Source organism: Cyclopterus lumpus, chromosome 25 (genome assembly GCF_009769545.1).
Source record: "Cyclopterus lumpus isolate fCycLum1 chromosome 25, fCycLum1.pri, whole genome shotgun sequence".
Classification (NCBI taxonomy): domain Eukaryota; kingdom Metazoa; phylum Chordata; class Actinopteri; order Perciformes; family Cyclopteridae; genus Cyclopterus; species Cyclopterus lumpus.
The window spans coordinates 2,449,220-2,465,743 of NC_046990.1; the positions used below are offsets into that span (position 1 = coordinate 2,449,220).

Sequence of the window (16,524 nt, forward strand, 5' to 3'; positions counted from 1 at the left end):
AGAGTTGACTTTGAAAATAAAACAGAAAATCACAAGACAACACAGACACACGACACAAAACTGATTAACTTCACAGTTTCATGGACATGACAAAATATCAACTAAAGACATCATCCTTCCTAAAAGACTTGAGTCGTTTCATGTGATACATTTTATCTCTGGTGAGTCACCTACATTACAATATGTGACAACACGTTCCCTTAAACGGAATAAAGGCCTGGTCCAAAGGCAGAGAGGTCGTAGCCGTGCAATAACAGACATAAGAAATACAAAAAGGTAAATTCCTGTGTTAGCGGCCAAGTACGGACATTTTTGCAGCTTGTTACCATATCATATATAACGCAGAATAATAATGAAGCAATTATTTTGACTTTTATTGTCTTTACGATAAGCTTTACCAAAATTGAATGCATCAAACTCTACGTCGTCTTCGTATGACTGATGTGTATCTTGTAAAACAAGAACTGGGAGTAAACGAGGAGGAGCGATGTGACCGTGGGACTAGCGTGACAACGTGGCATTATGAAGACATGGGGTTTGTTCATTTATATGCCGTGATCAAACGAATGACGGCCACTCCCAAGCCCGAAATGATTCCAGTAACCATCCCAAACAACAAACACAAATGCACTCATTTTTAATGTGCTTTGATTGTCTCTGACCCAAACTCCCACTGCTATAAATGTCCCTTCATCCTGCCTCCATGGGAACAGTGTCTGCTGCAGGTACAGTATGAACGCCTCTGGTGATAATAGTGGTGGTTGGGATATTTTAAGCGGAGATTAAAGAATGACATAGGATCATTTAGTGAGAATCTTTAGGTTTATGAAGTAAATGTTTATAGTATATAAAATATAAAAGAGTGCCCAGAAATGTGATTGTGAGTGATGAAATGCAGTTCATCATTATATCTACTACATGGAGTTTATCTAAAAAAAGAAAGAGATAATTTTTTTAATTTAATTTTTGCAGTAGATACGCGTGTCCGAAAATGTAACTGTGAGCATTCTTTATAATTGTTTTCTTTGGACGATGTTTCATGATCTATTTGCAGTATTCTGAACCTGGCATGTATTTATTTGCAGTGGCCTGTAAGCCAATGAGAGCTACAGTTGTATTCAAGATAAAATAATATAACTTTCAATCATTCCTTCAAGACACATTTTAACTGCAGAGCCTTACTTTACCAATACCTGACATTAATATAATGTAATGTTAAGGCTGCAGTCACATGCAGGTGCAGTGTTTTAAATAATTGCTTGTAGTGACATCTCACACTTTATTACAGATTCATAGACACTTTAAACTAGACTCCATCAGGTAATCTTAGTGCATGTTGTTGTTCACATTATTACTGTGAGTTGGCAGTAAACCATTGGTGCACTGATGCTACTTTAGGTAGTATTTGAGCTACATTTCTGATTTGCCATAATGCAAATGTACAGTCTTGTCAAAATGTAAATGTGGTATTCCTCTAATTGACCCTTCGTTCTAACCAGCCATCATCATTAACTAGCGTTAGTACTTGTAGCTAGCTACTTAAGGTATACAGAATGCATACACATATTGCCTTTGCTTGTTAATAATTGTAACAGTAAATACAGACCTACCCAGTTTTACAGGAACAGTGTTGTTCCTTAATTTTATTGTCTTCAGTCTCGATTGCTCGGTGATGTGGTGGCTCACTTTTAGACTGTGATCTGTGGGCTTTAGCTTCTATCTTTATGTGTTTAACCTGTTTTCACTGCTGAATCAGTTTGACAACCTGCATATATCTTTCAAATGCATATTGTAGATCCTCCTGTCCGCTTCTCTCTCCAAATGAAATGTCTTCAGGGAGTGCAATTAGTGACAGTGTGGGCTCCATGGTAGCTTTGATAGCCTGACACAGAAGCACCATGTTGAAAAATAGATGCAAACCTCAATTTGATTCGTCTTGTCACGTTCTGAATCTGTCACCGTGAGTCATCATTCTGTAATATTATCTATATTGGTTTAAAATGAATTTTCACCATTGTGTATGTTTCTCTTTCTCTCTCAGCGATGGAAATAAAGCCTCTTACGGTGTGTTTGGCTGTCTGTGCTGCACTCTTGACAGGTATTACCATAGGGAGGCCAGCAATATTAAGTCTCGCTCTTTAGTCATGCTTTATTTTACGTATCCAAAATCTCTTTTCTCTTCTCCAGTATGTCATAGTTGTTCTACAGGAAAGGAGTTCATCACAACATTTCTTCCTAACTACCAGGGTCGTTCTAACAGAGATCACCTTCTCTATGTGGTCCTGACTGCTCAGGGCTCTGAAGCCAATGTTAACATACAGGTTAGAATCAGGTTATTTTAAGGAAGGACAACAGTCCAAAAGAAAGACAAGATCCAGTCATTTTTAATGTGGCTCATGAATGTTTAACCATTCCAGACAAATTGATCTGCAGGTGTCTTCAGTGAAATTCAACAAGCAGCTGAAACTCTCTGCAGGTGAAACCCTCCAGGTTTCTCTGCCGTGGGAATCCGAGCTGAAGAAGCCATTGGTCACTGCCAACTCTGCGGTCCGAATCTCATCAAGTGCTGACATCTCGGTGGTCTCCTTCAACCGTCGCTTCGCCACGGGAGATGGCGCGGTGGTTTCCCCAACCAAAGAGCTGGGTTCTGACTACTTTGTGTTCACACCCTTATCAGAGGGGAAAAGCATGGACAGTCTATTTGCTATTGTTAATGGCAATAAACAGAACCGGATCACCATCATACCTGATGCCGATGTGGTGCTAAGAGGCAGGGAGAGGTGGTCGCGTGGGAAGGCGGTGACCATTATCCTGGCCCCCTACGCATCCTACCTTGTACGAAGTCAAAACACTTTGACAGGCACACAGATTCAGTCTCAGCATCCCGTAGCTGTCTTGGCAGGCCATCAGTGTCTGTCGCTGGGTGGTAGGTGTGAACACGTGTATGAACAGCTTCCCGCTGTGGCAAGGCTGGGTCAAGAATACATGGTACCCAGGACCGGCAGCTCTAAGGCCACGAACTGGGCAGTAATTGTAGCGGTTGAAGACAACACCGATGTGACACTGCACAGGGGCCTACAGTCAAGTCAACAGTTGAGTGGAATGTTTATTATTGCAATATACTGTTAAAGCTCCTGCAAAGAATATTATGGTCTGTCTTTCTGTGGACTTTTCCATCCAATCCAGTCTCCTAAAAAATTGCTGCATTATCAATTCTCAGGGAAAATGTATTTAATCCTGATTACAAACACGGTTTAAACTTTAACGCACGTAGTTAATCTTTTGAATTTCAGAAGGAAGCAACTTGGTTTCATCAACATAAATACTAGAGTAGGTTTAGTAAAATATCGTGATTTGGCTTAAAATAAATTATGGATATAAATTCAAATAAGTCAACATTGACTTTTTGTTTCACACGAGTCCTGTGTTGACCCAAACATCTTTTCCACGGCAACCTCCTGCCAGTGCAGACTTCTGTTGACTATGATTGGAAACAAATATGTGATATGTCAAGCAGACAAGTAATCTGGGAGAAGATTACTGTCCCTGTGTTTCCAAAATAGTGACGTTTTTCAGCTTGTGTTTTGTTTGTTTGGTCTGTGTATCATTCAATCATTTCTTTGTCGTCAGAATCCTTTTTGGGGGGTTTGGTTGGCTTTAAAAAATGACTGCATCTTTTCTTGTTATTGTCTTTTCATGGGTGGAGGTAGTCTCTCAGTTGTCATGAAGATGGTTCAATTAATCACTTCATCTTAAAATGTTCTGTGGTTTGGTGAGCGCATATTTGACCAACAGGATCAAAATGTCATAGTTGGGTCAACTCCATGACAACTGAGCAAACTCTATCCACTGGTTAAGGTCACAGCACATTTTCCAGTAAGTGGACCTTTAATATTTGTCAAACAAATTACCCTTCCCTCAGTGCTGGCCCTCGAATGCAGACTGGCCAATCATAACATAGCATTACAGAGCTTAATTAAGTGTTGCAATTTATATATATCAAGCTCTGACAGCTTGACAGCAGTGCAGGATGTGGCTTCGCAAAAGGGTCCGTTATTTAATATGTTCCATCTTGTACTGGCTATATAAGAAGAGTGATATCAATGTGTTATGAATGACACTATCAATGTTTTGACTTAAGTAAACATATCTTCACCAACAGGATGCTTAAGACAGCTGGGGATGTCACCTTAACTAAAATGATGTCAAAGCAGCCACTGCTTGTCAAGAGCAACAAGAAAATTATGGTGTTGCTTCTCAGCAACAACAAGCCACATGACCCTTTTCTAATAACGATGACCCCTACCTCCAAGCTTGCCACCGATTGGGCGGTGGAGACAGTGGGTGGACTTGTCAGCACTATTGCTATTCTGTCAGAAACGGAGGGGGCTGGCAGTGTGAAGGTGTGTGTGACTAAGGGACACTGCCTCTCACCTAAGTGGAACACCCTCCTGTCAAATAAGCAGTGGGTGTGGTCCAATATAGTAGTGGGGGAAAAGCAGAGTCATGTGACCGTGGAAGGGGACGCCCGTATGGCGGTCTACGCTTACGGTGGGAAACATCGCCATGCATATGGCATTGCTGGAGTTTGTTCTGAAGGTACACAGATTCCTTTACAGACACACACGCACATACAATAGAAGATTAGGGCAACATAAAAAAAAATGTATTTGACTTAAGTTTATAAAGTCAGAATTCTGAATTTAAAGAATACTAAAACATAAACTAAAAAATCGAATACATTTTTTTACATAATACACTAATCTACCGTATATTTATGGCTGGAAGTGAAATACATTTAATAATGATAATAACACGTATCGGCTTTGGTGTTGCATGTATTTCTATATGAGGTGTTTGTATTTCCTGTAGGTGCCCCCCCCACCGAACCACCCACGGATTCCTGTGAACTGGTGAAATGTCGTGTAAAGGAACTTTGTGTTAAGGGAGAATGCGTCCACGTTTCTACGGCAACCTGCCGTGCAGTCGGTGACCCCCACTATGTGACATTTGATGGCCGACGCTTTAACTTCCAGGTAGGTTTAGGACAACTTGACCAATCATCACCAACTATTCACTATTGAGTATATCTCTATTCTTACCTGTTACATTCTGTTGAGGCCGACAGGGACAGACAGACCAACTCTCATGGGTTGAACTTCAACGTGGAGTATCCTCATAAAATGTGCAATCCTCTTTGTAACTCTGCTGTAGAAGCTCCTTAACTAGTAAACAAAAACACACCTGAATTAGGCTGCTTAAGTGTCACTTAGGAGTTGACATGCATAGTGAGCTGATTTATAGGCTGGTAGATGGGAATGCTGCTAAAGCACACATCACACCTAGAAACCAACCAGTTATAGTACGGCATAAAATTATGAACCATACAATAGCCTACGCCAAAATCAACGTGTAGAGGGGTCCCTGCTGCTGGCCACCAAAGAGTTCCTTTTCTGTAACCGGTGTAGCACAAAAGCATGGAGGAATTAGCAAGCTAGCTAACAAGCTAAATTAGTTAAATTGCTTCAACCCTACTTTCCATTTCACAGTGTAGAAAAGCACATCACACACACCGAGGCAACTGTGGAGCCTAACGAGGAGCCGGCATTGTAATCACACGGCATTTGTTAAGAATTTCTGGAGCATCTGAATGGATTAGCATTGCATTGGCACAATTCCAGGGCCAGACTTTAATGTCATGGCATAGCAATCCATTGCTTGATCTGACATGCCTCAAAACTTACATTGTACATCAAACTGTGTGACATTCAAAGAAACCTTCAAATTTGCTTTTTACTGCACATTGCAAATTGCCTTTTTTTTTGTAAGTCGTCTTTACAAAAATGTCCCGGTGTCTTTGTGAAACGAGGTGCCGAAAATGTTCATAATTAGACCTTTGATTCAGTTGGCCAAGCACATTTATCTTTTCTTTCAGGGAACCTGCACTTACATTATGACAACAGTTACAAAGACGTCGCCTGACCTTCCGCCTTTCACCGTGACGACCACGAACAACCACCGCGGTAACACTCGCGTTTCATACGTGAGGACCGTAACTGTCAGTGTTCACGATCAAACAATTATCATCGACAGTCAAAGAGGACAAGTACAGGTAACGGATCTGCTGTCATCTACTGTAACAAGCAGTGAATGTAATAGTCAATGTTTAAATATTAAGGCAACTTCATGAGAGTAACAGACTGAACTACATATTCATATGTAGATTTTTTATAGATTTTTCACATGTAAGGTTAATTAAGTAGTTAGTAAGAGTTTTGCTCAATCAGATTATTGAATGTGTGTCCAGCAAAATACTTCCATCAGCTCTTGTGAACATCTGGCTCGAGAAATTTAAAAGATGAATTAAAACACAATGCTTTTGTTTAAATAATTATTTCTAATTGCAATTTTAAACACACAAAGTCCAGCCCTCTTCAGGACTAGTGTATATTTCACTTGCTACACAATGTTTTAATTGTTTCACATTTAAAGAGACAGTTCACCCCTGAAAAATACACATTGTTCTTCTTACTTGTAGTGATATTTATCAATCTTGACAGTTTTAATGCGAGTATCCTAGTTTTGAAGATATCGGCCCGAGCTATGTCTGCCTTATTTACTCTTTTCAACATTGTGCGTATGTTTGAATCATTGTTCTGACCTTTAGGTGAATGGAGGTGAACTTCAGTACTTGCCTGTCAGTTTGTTGGGGGGCAAGGTCTCTGTAACGCAGAGTGGAATCTACGCTGTACTCACCACTGACTTTGGCCTGAATGTGAAGTATGACTGGAACATGAGGCTGTACATTGTAGTACCATCTTCCTACTATCAACACCTCGGAGGCCTCTGTGGAAACTACAACGGAGACAGGAGCGACGACCTGCCTGAACCAAAAGGTGAGGACAGGGACATAAAGGGATAATACTGTAGGAGGAGAGATGGTTGAGTGAAACAAATTGTCCAAAGTGGGCAAAATGAAATTGCCAATATCCAATAGAGGTAGAAAGTACACTTTCATCCGAAAAGTGTTGAATTGGTGAGCAGGTAGCATGGAGGTAGTGATGGAGGGAACTGCATCAAGAGACTCTGGCTGTCAGGATAGACTGTAGATAAAAAGGGGAAGTAGTCACTGGGACGTTATTTGACTGAATCTGTCGTCCTCTTGATTTTTGGACGTCACCATCTTTGTTTCTGGCCACACCATCTTGGTTTTTGGCCACTGCCTTCTTGTTTTTTTTGCAACTACGGTGCAAAGACAGGGGCTAAGTACAACAGAACACTGAATAAGGCAATTTTAATGTTACAATTAGCTTTAATAAACTGAAAAAACTTAAAGTTCAAGGACATGGCGATTTCAGGGCCCAGAGCATTATTTTGGTTTGGCATCTCGTATGTTACTGCTGTATTTGGATGTATTGAACACCATTAGTGATATACAAGTGAAATATATAGTCTGGTACATACAAAAATGGCATTAAAATGGCACACATATTTCCAAAACACCTGAACTGTCTGTTTTAAAACCTCTCTAATTTCTTCTGCTTCACTTTTATCAAAGTCAAACTTTGCAGAGAGGCTGGTCACATATTGTGCTATAATATGCAAGAGATGTAAACCTGCAGCTGCATCATTCCAAAGAGTTAATCATCTTCAAAGTGCTTCTTTTATTGAGCGAACCTGAAACCTTTTCATTTTTGCTGTGTGCCATCTTCATTTACTCTTAACCAGTAACATATATATGCTGATATCTACACATCTGGAGAAATCTCACAAGTGTTCCCTTTATTTATTAAACTAGCCCTTGTGGTTGTAGAGATATTACCCTTTTTAGTATAGGTATGCATTTTTCGAGCGGAGGCCTAAAAAATAGGTTTGTGTTTAAGGTGATTGCTCACTCAGTTTTTCAGCACGTTGCTTTCTGTTGTCTTGCAGGCTCCAGTATCTCTGCTGTGCTGAACATGATTCAGAAGTGGAAGACCGATACGTCCGATCTGTTCTGTCACGATAACTGTGCTGGTCACTGTGCCCATTGTTCGAAGGAGCAGCAGGCCCACTTCAGCCGTCCCAACCTGTGTGGCATTCTGACAAAGTCAGATGGGCCATTTTCAGCCTGCCACAAAAAGGTCGACCCCTTTTCGTACCTGGAGAACTGTGTCTACGATGTCTGTGTCAATAAAGGTGAGCAAATATTTGAAGATGTTTTCAAGGCAACATGCACACAAAAATATAGGACGTATAAAAATTAAATTTGATTGAAGCCAATGCCGTTCTCTGTTGTTCAAGAGTTCACGTGATAATAATGTGACTGTGTGTTCGTCCAGGTGCTAAACAGATTCTCTGTAATAACCTGAAGAGTTACGCTGATGCCTGCATGTCCGAGGATGTGAAAATCAACCCCCAGTGGAGAATGGTTACCAAATGCTGTAAGCCGGCAAGGAAATATTATTCCTTTGAGGTGCTATGACTTATCATGAACCATGCAGTGAAGTTGTGGCGGAGTGTGGCTGTAGAAAGCTACAGCAAAAAAGAGTGGGTGACTGCAAAGGTGGTGCTGATTTAATATAAGCTGTGTTTGTTGTCCCTTGACCAGTCACCTAGGCAAACCTAGGATAGCAATTGCACACTATAGCAATAAGTGAGATTTAAATTACCATATTCACAGCCATTTAAAAAAAAATTGGCCTATATGGATGAAAGAATGGATGAAGATTAACATTTTGATGTGGTGTCATAAATAAACGTAATTGTCAACCTAAATGTTAATATGGCACACGGATTAAAAAGAACGGTTCATCTGTTGAATAATTAAAGTATTCTGTAAATTAGTAAATCTGTTAAACTAATATAAAAATATTGACATTATTTAATGATTGTCAGGTGTTGTCTTATTAGTTTGCACAGTGTATGGTTCTCACAGATAAGAACAAAGATCTCTACCCCCCCCCCAGTCCTTTCTTGTCCCAAAGGGAGCCATTATGAGGCGTGTGGTTCCGCCTGCCCTGCCTCCTGCATGTTCCCAGACTTGGTGTGTAAAGCTCTCTGTGTGGAGGGGTGCCAGTGTGATAAAGGACTGGTGCTAAGTGGAGACAGGTAACATACGTAGCTTTGATGCTACTACGACTAACGTCATGCACAAACAAACAAACCATCCAGCAGCAGGTTACCGCTCATAACCACCAACGTGATGTTCTAAGATCGTGATTCTGAGGCTTCATTAGGAGTTTGTTATATCCGAAAAATTACACTCACATAACATCTACATTTCTTTATCAATTCATTTCTTTGTCAATTGCCGATTATGTTTGTTTTATACACATCACAAATTAATATCTTACGACACAGGACTGAATCTAAATAATGTAATGTACGTATTTATTTATTTTATGTCAAGCCGTGAAGTTACCGAACCAAGTAGTTGTGATGCGTTTTTTTGTTGTTTTTTCTATTCACATCGCGTTTAAAAACTGTAAAAGGACTGTTACAATAAAACATAGCTTGTTAGTCTACTCACAAGAATAACCTGCCTGATATGTGTGCTAATTAGTGTGCTAATAAGCAACACTAAACCGTAAAAGACAAGAACACAGGCAAGGTTTCATGTGTATGTAATGGTCATTTAGAAATGGTTTGTGCGTGTGTGTGTCTTTCAGATGTGTTCCTCTGCAAAGCTGTGGATGTCAGTATCAGGGCAGATATTACCCATCAGACATCACGTTCTGGGGTGATAACACCTGCACCACCAAGTGTAAATGCATTAAAGGGAAAGCCAAGGTTGGTGTGTGTGTGTTTGTGTGTCTGTGTGTGTGTCCGTTACTTAAGACCTCTGTGCCATCACAGTTACTGTGTGCTGTTTTTGTTTATGTCTTTTTTCTCTGTGACCTGATATTCTGTTCTGATCTCATTCTGCTAAAGTGCAATCCAGTCACCTGTAGGAAGACTGAGCACTGTGCCTTGAAGGGTGGGGTCAGAGGCTGCTACCCAATATCCTACGCGACATGCCGGGGCTCTGGAGACCCCCACTACCAAAGCTTTGACGGACAGCGGTTTGATTTCCAGGGCACTTGCACCTACACCCTTTCTGAACTCACCACGGTCAAATCCCAGGACCTGGAGCCATTCCAAGTGCTGGTCCAAAATGAGAACAGAGGCCGCAACAAGGCTGTTGCCTACACCAAATCTGTCTCTCTTACTGTATTTGGTAACATCACGGTCAGCATGAGTCGCGTCAGTGTGGGGAGAATGCTGGTAAGATTGGTCTATAGAATTTACCCCTAGTCCTCCTCACGAGCTTCTTACAGCCTATTTACAGCCTAGACCACGACTATGGGGACAGCTGTGACCATGGTAACCCGTGGCAACCTTATGTAAACAAACCATGATTTGTGAGGTCTGAACTCATTTAAAATAGCAAAGGGAAATCGTATGCTTACACTCAACCGCCATTGTCTGTTGCAAACGTTTTCTTCATTATCGCATTGCATTTTGGAATATGTGTAGTTTCCAGTGTTGGCGTTCTGTAATATAGGAAACAGCTCGTTTGTGTGTAATTTCAGACATGACATTTTTCATGTTCTCAATCAATAACTCGTAATTTTCGGGCTGTAAAAAATTGCTTAAGTGAAATACGTTTAAAAACAACAAAATGCTCTTATTCACCTATGCACACAAACACAAGCCGGTACATAGCTTATATCTTTTATACATATAATTATACATACATGATACATGGTTTTGTAAATGTGTCCGTGCTCCGCCCTCAGGTGAACAGTCAGCCAGTGAACCTGCCTTACTCCACAAAAGACGGCAAGCTCTCCTTGTACCGCTGTGGCTACTCTGGCTACGTTAAGACAGATTTTGGTTTGACGCTCAGGTTCAACTGGGACAGCTACGTCACCTTGACTTTGCCCAGTTCATACTCTTCTGCTACAGGCGGTAAGTTGGGGGGTTGTTTGGTTAACTCAAATACGTTTATTTGTATCAAGAAGCAAGATCAGTCTTTTTTCCCATGGTAGGTCACCATGGAAGCCTATGCTGCATGATTAATCTGCTTTAAGAGGAGCAGGTCAACAACGGTCAACATACTAAATACTGAAGGCATTTACATGCGTATTCCATCCATGCACCTTAGGCCGCTATAAAAAATTAAAATATACCTATAAGCTATTAACTCTTACCTATTCTCAGTGCTGTAACTGTGACTGCTCTGGTTGTGGCTCGTTTCTCTTTATCAGGCTTGTGTGGAAATTACAATGGAAACCCTGGCGATGACTTAGTGAAACCTGATGGCACCCAGGCGAAACACGTGAATGCCTTTGGAGACAGCTGGAAGGTGAGATTGGGGATGTTTGTGATATTTCAAAAAATTAATTGAGGAAAACACACAAGTGACAACAGTTGCGGGCATAGTTGGTGCCGCACATCAGCGGCTCCTCCTCCAGCTCAATACAGCAGATCCAATAGTGTAGCTGGGAAGGACAACAAAGTCAATCTGAATTAATCTAACCGCCTCTTACTAATAGCCTTTAACAATTAATTAAAGAAGAAAGACATCTCAGAATATTCATCCTAAAAACACATCCGGCCTGTATAGGCATTGTTTCAAGACATACTTGGAAAATGGGAGCCTATCCTTTAAATATCAAACAGTATCTTTAGTTCTTATTAGTTTATTATTTTTTAAAGCTTAATAACACGTGTACATGTCTTTGAACCCATGCAGGCAGGAGGAGAGCCTGGCTGCACTAGTGACTGTCCTGGTGGTAAATGTCCGGAGTGTGAGCCTGCGCTGATAACACGTTACCATCAGCAGCGCTACTGTGGCCTCATCGCTGACAAGCTGGGCCCGTTCGGGTAGGTACCGCATGCTGTTGGGTTGGTACCAGCTGTTGGGTTGGTACCGCATGCTGTTGGGTTGGTACCAGCTGTTGGGTTGGTACCGCATGCTGTTGGGTTGGTACCAGCTGTTGGGTTGGTACTGCATGCTGTTGGGTAGGTACCGCATGCTGTTGGGTTGGTACCAGCTGTTGGGTTGGTACCGCATGCTGTTGGGTTGGTACCAGCTGTTGGGTTGGTACCGCATGCTGTTGGGTTGGTACCAGCTGTTGGGTTGGTACCGCATGCTGTTGGGTAGGTACTGCATGCTGTTGGGTTGGTACCGCATGCTGTTGGGTTGGTACCAGCTGTTGGGTTGGTTCCGCATGCTGTTGGGTTGGTACCGCATGCTGTTGGGTAGGTACCGCATGCTGTTGGGTTGGTACCAGCTGTTGGGTAGGTACTGCATGCTGTTGGGTTGGTACCAGCTGTTGGGTAGGTACTGCATGCTGTTGGGTAGGTACCGCATGCTGTTGGGTTGGTACCAGCTGTTGGGTAGGTACTGCATGCTGTTGGGTTGGTACCAGCTGTTGGGTTGGTACTAGCTGTTGGGTTGGTACCCCATGCTGTTGGTTTGGTACCAGCTGTTGGGTTGGTACCGCATGCTGTTGGGTTGGTACCAGCTGTTGGGTTGGTACTGCATGCTGTTGGGTTGGTACCAGCTGTTGGGTTGGTACCCCATGCTGTTGGGTAGGTACCGCATGCTGTTGGGTTGGTACCGCATGCTGTTGGGTTGGTACCCCATGCTGTTGGGTTGGTACCGCATGCTGTTGGGTTGGTACCGCATGCTGTTGGGTTGGTACCCCATGCTGTTGGGTTGGTACTGCATGCTGTTGGGTTGGTACCCCATGCTGTTGGGTTGGTACCCCATGCTGTTGGGTAGGTACCGCATGCTGTTGGGTTGGTACCCCATGCTGTTGGGTAGGTACCGCATGCTATTGGGTTGGTACCGCATGCTGTTGGGTTGGTACCCCATGCTGTTGGGTTGGTACCGCATGCTGTTGGGTTGGTACCAACTGTTGGGTTGGTACCGCATGCTGTTGGGTTGGTACCGCATGCTGTTGGGTTGGGCTTTAAGGACAAACTAGTGAGGTCAGATGTGATCCATGTCCAGTAGAAGACAAACCCAGGGTTGTTTATTAAATGGTGTCTATACAGACTGTGGCCTTCTCCATCTCTGCCCGTACAGACAGTGTCACAGCATACTGGACCACACCTCCTTCCTCACAGACTGTGTCTTCGATTTGTGCATGTATCGAGGCCACGTCTCCGCCCTATGCAACAGCCTATCAGCTTTCAGCACCTCTTGTCAAGTGGCGGGAGCGAAAGTGGGGATTTGGAGAACCAAAGAATTTTGTCGTAAGACACATATACACACACACACACACACACACACACACACACTTGAGAATTACACTGCCCATCCACCCAGCCATCCACCCAAGAGAAACTTTATCGGAATTCAGACTATCTGCTAACCTGGCAACCTTACAATGACGACAGTACTTTTATAAATATAAATCTCTGAGATTATAAAGTAATACATTTCCAAGAAAATTCAAAAAGACAATGTACAGGACATTAGAGGACGGAAATCTTTATTTTATCTTTTTTTATGTGATTATCCATTTTTTTAATACAAACAGGTTGAACATGAGGATCAAGTACAATTCATATCAACGTATCTTACGGGACCTTGGCATCCATCCACTAGTTTATCCTAACCATAATAACCCTTATTTAGGCGCAAAGTTTTTTCGACTCTCTCATCTCAGAAGATATTCACGTTTTTTTTCGCGCAAATTTGCCACTTTAATCTTTAAGATTCTGCATGTTTTTTGGTCGTAAATTTACGACGTTAATCTGGTTCTCTCTAAATATCACCTGCTCTCGTGCTTCCAGTCTGAACTGGATGAAGGCCCTATAGAGATAAATTAGATATTGATCTTCTCAACAGATTCTGCGTTGAGGTGTCAAACAAGCACACTTCCCGAAATGTCCCTGACATTCAATTCAATTCAGTTGATTTCGCATCGCCCAATATCACAAATTACAAATTATCCTCAGAGGGCTTTACAATCTGTACACATACGACATCCTTGACCTTTGACCTCACATCAGATCAGGACAGGGAAAAAAGGGAAGAAACCTTCAGGAGAGCAACAGAGAAGGATCCCTCTCCCCGGATGGACAGAAGCAATAGATGTCATGTGTACTGAATGAACAGCATTACAGAGTTACACACATTCAATGAATATGACAATGTATGAATGGACCTCCAATCCATGAAACAGAAGGAGATGTTCTTGGTTGAGTGAGTGGTGAAGCCAGACGTCCCCAATGGTCCCAAGCGTGTCGGTAATGTCTGTGAGGTGCATGATGATCACATCACTGTCATCCTGACTGAGCATCTCTCTGCCAGCTCCATTGTGCGGCGCCAACAGTCACTACGAGCTGTGTGGGCCCCCCTGCCCGCTGACCTGCAGCGGCCCGACATCCCCAGCAGGCTGTGACGAGAACGCGCACTGCACAGAAGGCTGCGTGTGCGACGACGGCTTCCTGCTGAGTAACGACAAGTGTGTACCTCTAGCAGAGTGTGGGTGTCAGGAGGGAGGACAGTATTATCAAACCGGACAGGTACGACCTGCAGGTGTCACATGCCGCCTCGACAGCTTCTGTTACTGACGTTGTTACTTCTTGTGCCACCGCTACTACTACTGCTGATGATATGTCTCCTCTATTCTCAGGTGTTCTACCCAGAAGGGTCATGTGACATCCGTTGTGTGTGTTCAGAAGGTGGACACATACAGTGTGATGGGAAATTCCGCTGTTCGACCAATGAGATGTGTGTTGTGAAAGGGGGCGTGGCCTCCTGTTCTCCCAGCAGCATTGGTTCCTGCTCCGTGAGCGGGGTCAGGATCATCAGGTCTTTTGACGGACAGGTGAACAAACTTACACAATGTGTCTAATTTATTTAATCTCTAAAAAAAATATTTTATTGATGAAATAGATGATTTTATAGATAAAACATGTTGTACTTTTATCATTACTATCTATTTAATGACAAACAACGTAAGTATACGTTTAATGTCGGTCCTCCATTCTCACAGTTGGTCAGTCATGTTTATAAATATGTCCAAATCTAACAGTAATGAGCTATGGTTTTGTCTTTGACACTTCCTTTGTTTTTTTTTACAAGAAATGTGTACCACATCATTTTAAAAACACATATAGAAAATGTTATTAATAACACATCTGAATATATCTGCTCATATAAGCTTATTGCAGCCATATATCAATATTTAGGGTGCTCACATTCCCTGTTTGTACGTAAAATAGTAATGCACTGCAATTCATACATATCCCCCACCATTGTGAGCCAGGACTTGCAAGGCTGCTGAAGAACATCCACAGAAAACTGATCAAACTGAAATGTCAATAACACAAATTTAACCAATACAATTGACCTTTCCCTATTCTATGACTGCTTGTGATATAATCCACATCTCTCAGTAAATTAGTTTCTATTTTGGTCAATTTAAATTTGTTATAACTCATATTATGACTCATTACAAATAAATAGGCCTATTCTTTTATATTAATCATTGGGTAGGATTTTCATATATGCATCTTTTATGAGATTAAGATTTAATTAAGTAAAAGTTTTCCCTATTTTTCCAAAATTGGGTGCCGTCCTAAATTGAATCTTATGTTAAATTCTGTTAAACTAATGGTGTCTTGTGCCGTAAGCTGAGTACCATCATTCTTTTATACTAATTTATGGCTTTATAAATCATAATTTAACTATTAGGATGATTATTATGAGAGTTAGCACCTCCAAATCTGAGGCCATGGTGCTCTGCAGGAAACCGGTGGATTGCTCCCTCCAGGTGGGGACGGAGTGCCTACCGAAAGCGAAGGAGTTCAAGTATCTCGGGGTCTTGGTCACGAGTGAGGGTAAGATGGAGCGGGAGATGGACCTGCAGCAGTAAAACAGGCGCTGCACCGGACCGCCTTGGTGAAGAGGCAGCTGAGAAGGGTTAGGGTTAGGGGGAAGACCCAGAACACGTTCAATTCAATTCAATTCAGTTTATTTTGTATAGCCCAAAATCACAAATTACAAACTCCCCTCAGAGGGCTTTACAATCTGTGCACATATGACATCCCTGACCTTTGACCTCACATCGGATCAGGAAAAACTCCCAAATAATAGAAAAAAAACCTTTCACAGGGAAAAAAGTGAAGAAACAGAGGAGGATCCCTCTCCCCGGATGGACAGAAGCAATCGATGTCATGTGGACAGATGAACAAAGTTACAGAGTTACAACACATTCAATGAATATGACAGAAATGTATGAATAATTAGTAGTAGGCATGGACCAAGATCCAGACCTCCACAATCCATGAAACAGAAGGAGGAAGAGAGGAGGGGGGGCATCGGCAGGAGGCACGTTGGAGGTATATCTCCCAGCTGGCCTGGGAACGCCTCGGGATCCCCCAGAATGAGCTGGAAAATGTTGCTGGTGAGAGAAGCCTGGGTCGGCCTGCTGGGTCTCTGCTGCCACCGCGACCCGACTGGTTGGGATGGAAATGGATGGATGGATGAACTAATAACGATCGTTACATATCTTGATATTAATTAATTATCATTTA

General features: G+C 42.2%; 1 protein-coding gene across 1 annotated transcript in view; it reads left to right on the forward strand.

Annotated features, from left to right (window-relative positions):
* Nucleotides 1–652: 652 nt before the first annotated feature.
* The window catches only part of LOC117728104 (IgGFc-binding protein-like), a 30,825-nt gene continuing 14,953 nt past the window's right edge, over nucleotides 653–16,524 (forward strand). The window contains exons 1-19 of the mRNA XM_034528828.1: nucleotides 653–725; nucleotides 2,042–2,098; nucleotides 2,188–2,321; nucleotides 2,434–3,092; nucleotides 4,163–4,599; nucleotides 4,873–5,036; nucleotides 5,936–6,112; nucleotides 6,668–6,896; nucleotides 7,933–8,178; nucleotides 8,322–8,423; nucleotides 8,949–9,090; nucleotides 9,651–9,771; nucleotides 9,913–10,245; nucleotides 10,761–10,932; nucleotides 11,232–11,329; nucleotides 11,720–11,850; nucleotides 13,061–13,230; nucleotides 14,294–14,508; nucleotides 14,619–14,813. Of these exons, the coding sequence (XP_034384719.1) occupies nucleotides 683–725; nucleotides 2,042–2,098; nucleotides 2,188–2,321; nucleotides 2,434–3,092; nucleotides 4,163–4,599; nucleotides 4,873–5,036; nucleotides 5,936–6,112; nucleotides 6,668–6,896; nucleotides 7,933–8,178; nucleotides 8,322–8,423; nucleotides 8,949–9,090; nucleotides 9,651–9,771; nucleotides 9,913–10,245; nucleotides 10,761–10,932; nucleotides 11,232–11,329; nucleotides 11,720–11,850; nucleotides 13,061–13,230; nucleotides 14,294–14,508; nucleotides 14,619–14,813 (3,825 nt within the window). The 5' untranslated portion in view covers nucleotides 653–682. The remainder of the gene's footprint in view (nucleotides 726–2,041; nucleotides 2,099–2,187; nucleotides 2,322–2,433; nucleotides 3,093–4,162; nucleotides 4,600–4,872; nucleotides 5,037–5,935; nucleotides 6,113–6,667; nucleotides 6,897–7,932; nucleotides 8,179–8,321; nucleotides 8,424–8,948; nucleotides 9,091–9,650; nucleotides 9,772–9,912; nucleotides 10,246–10,760; nucleotides 10,933–11,231; nucleotides 11,330–11,719; nucleotides 11,851–13,060; nucleotides 13,231–14,293; nucleotides 14,509–14,618; nucleotides 14,814–16,524) is intronic.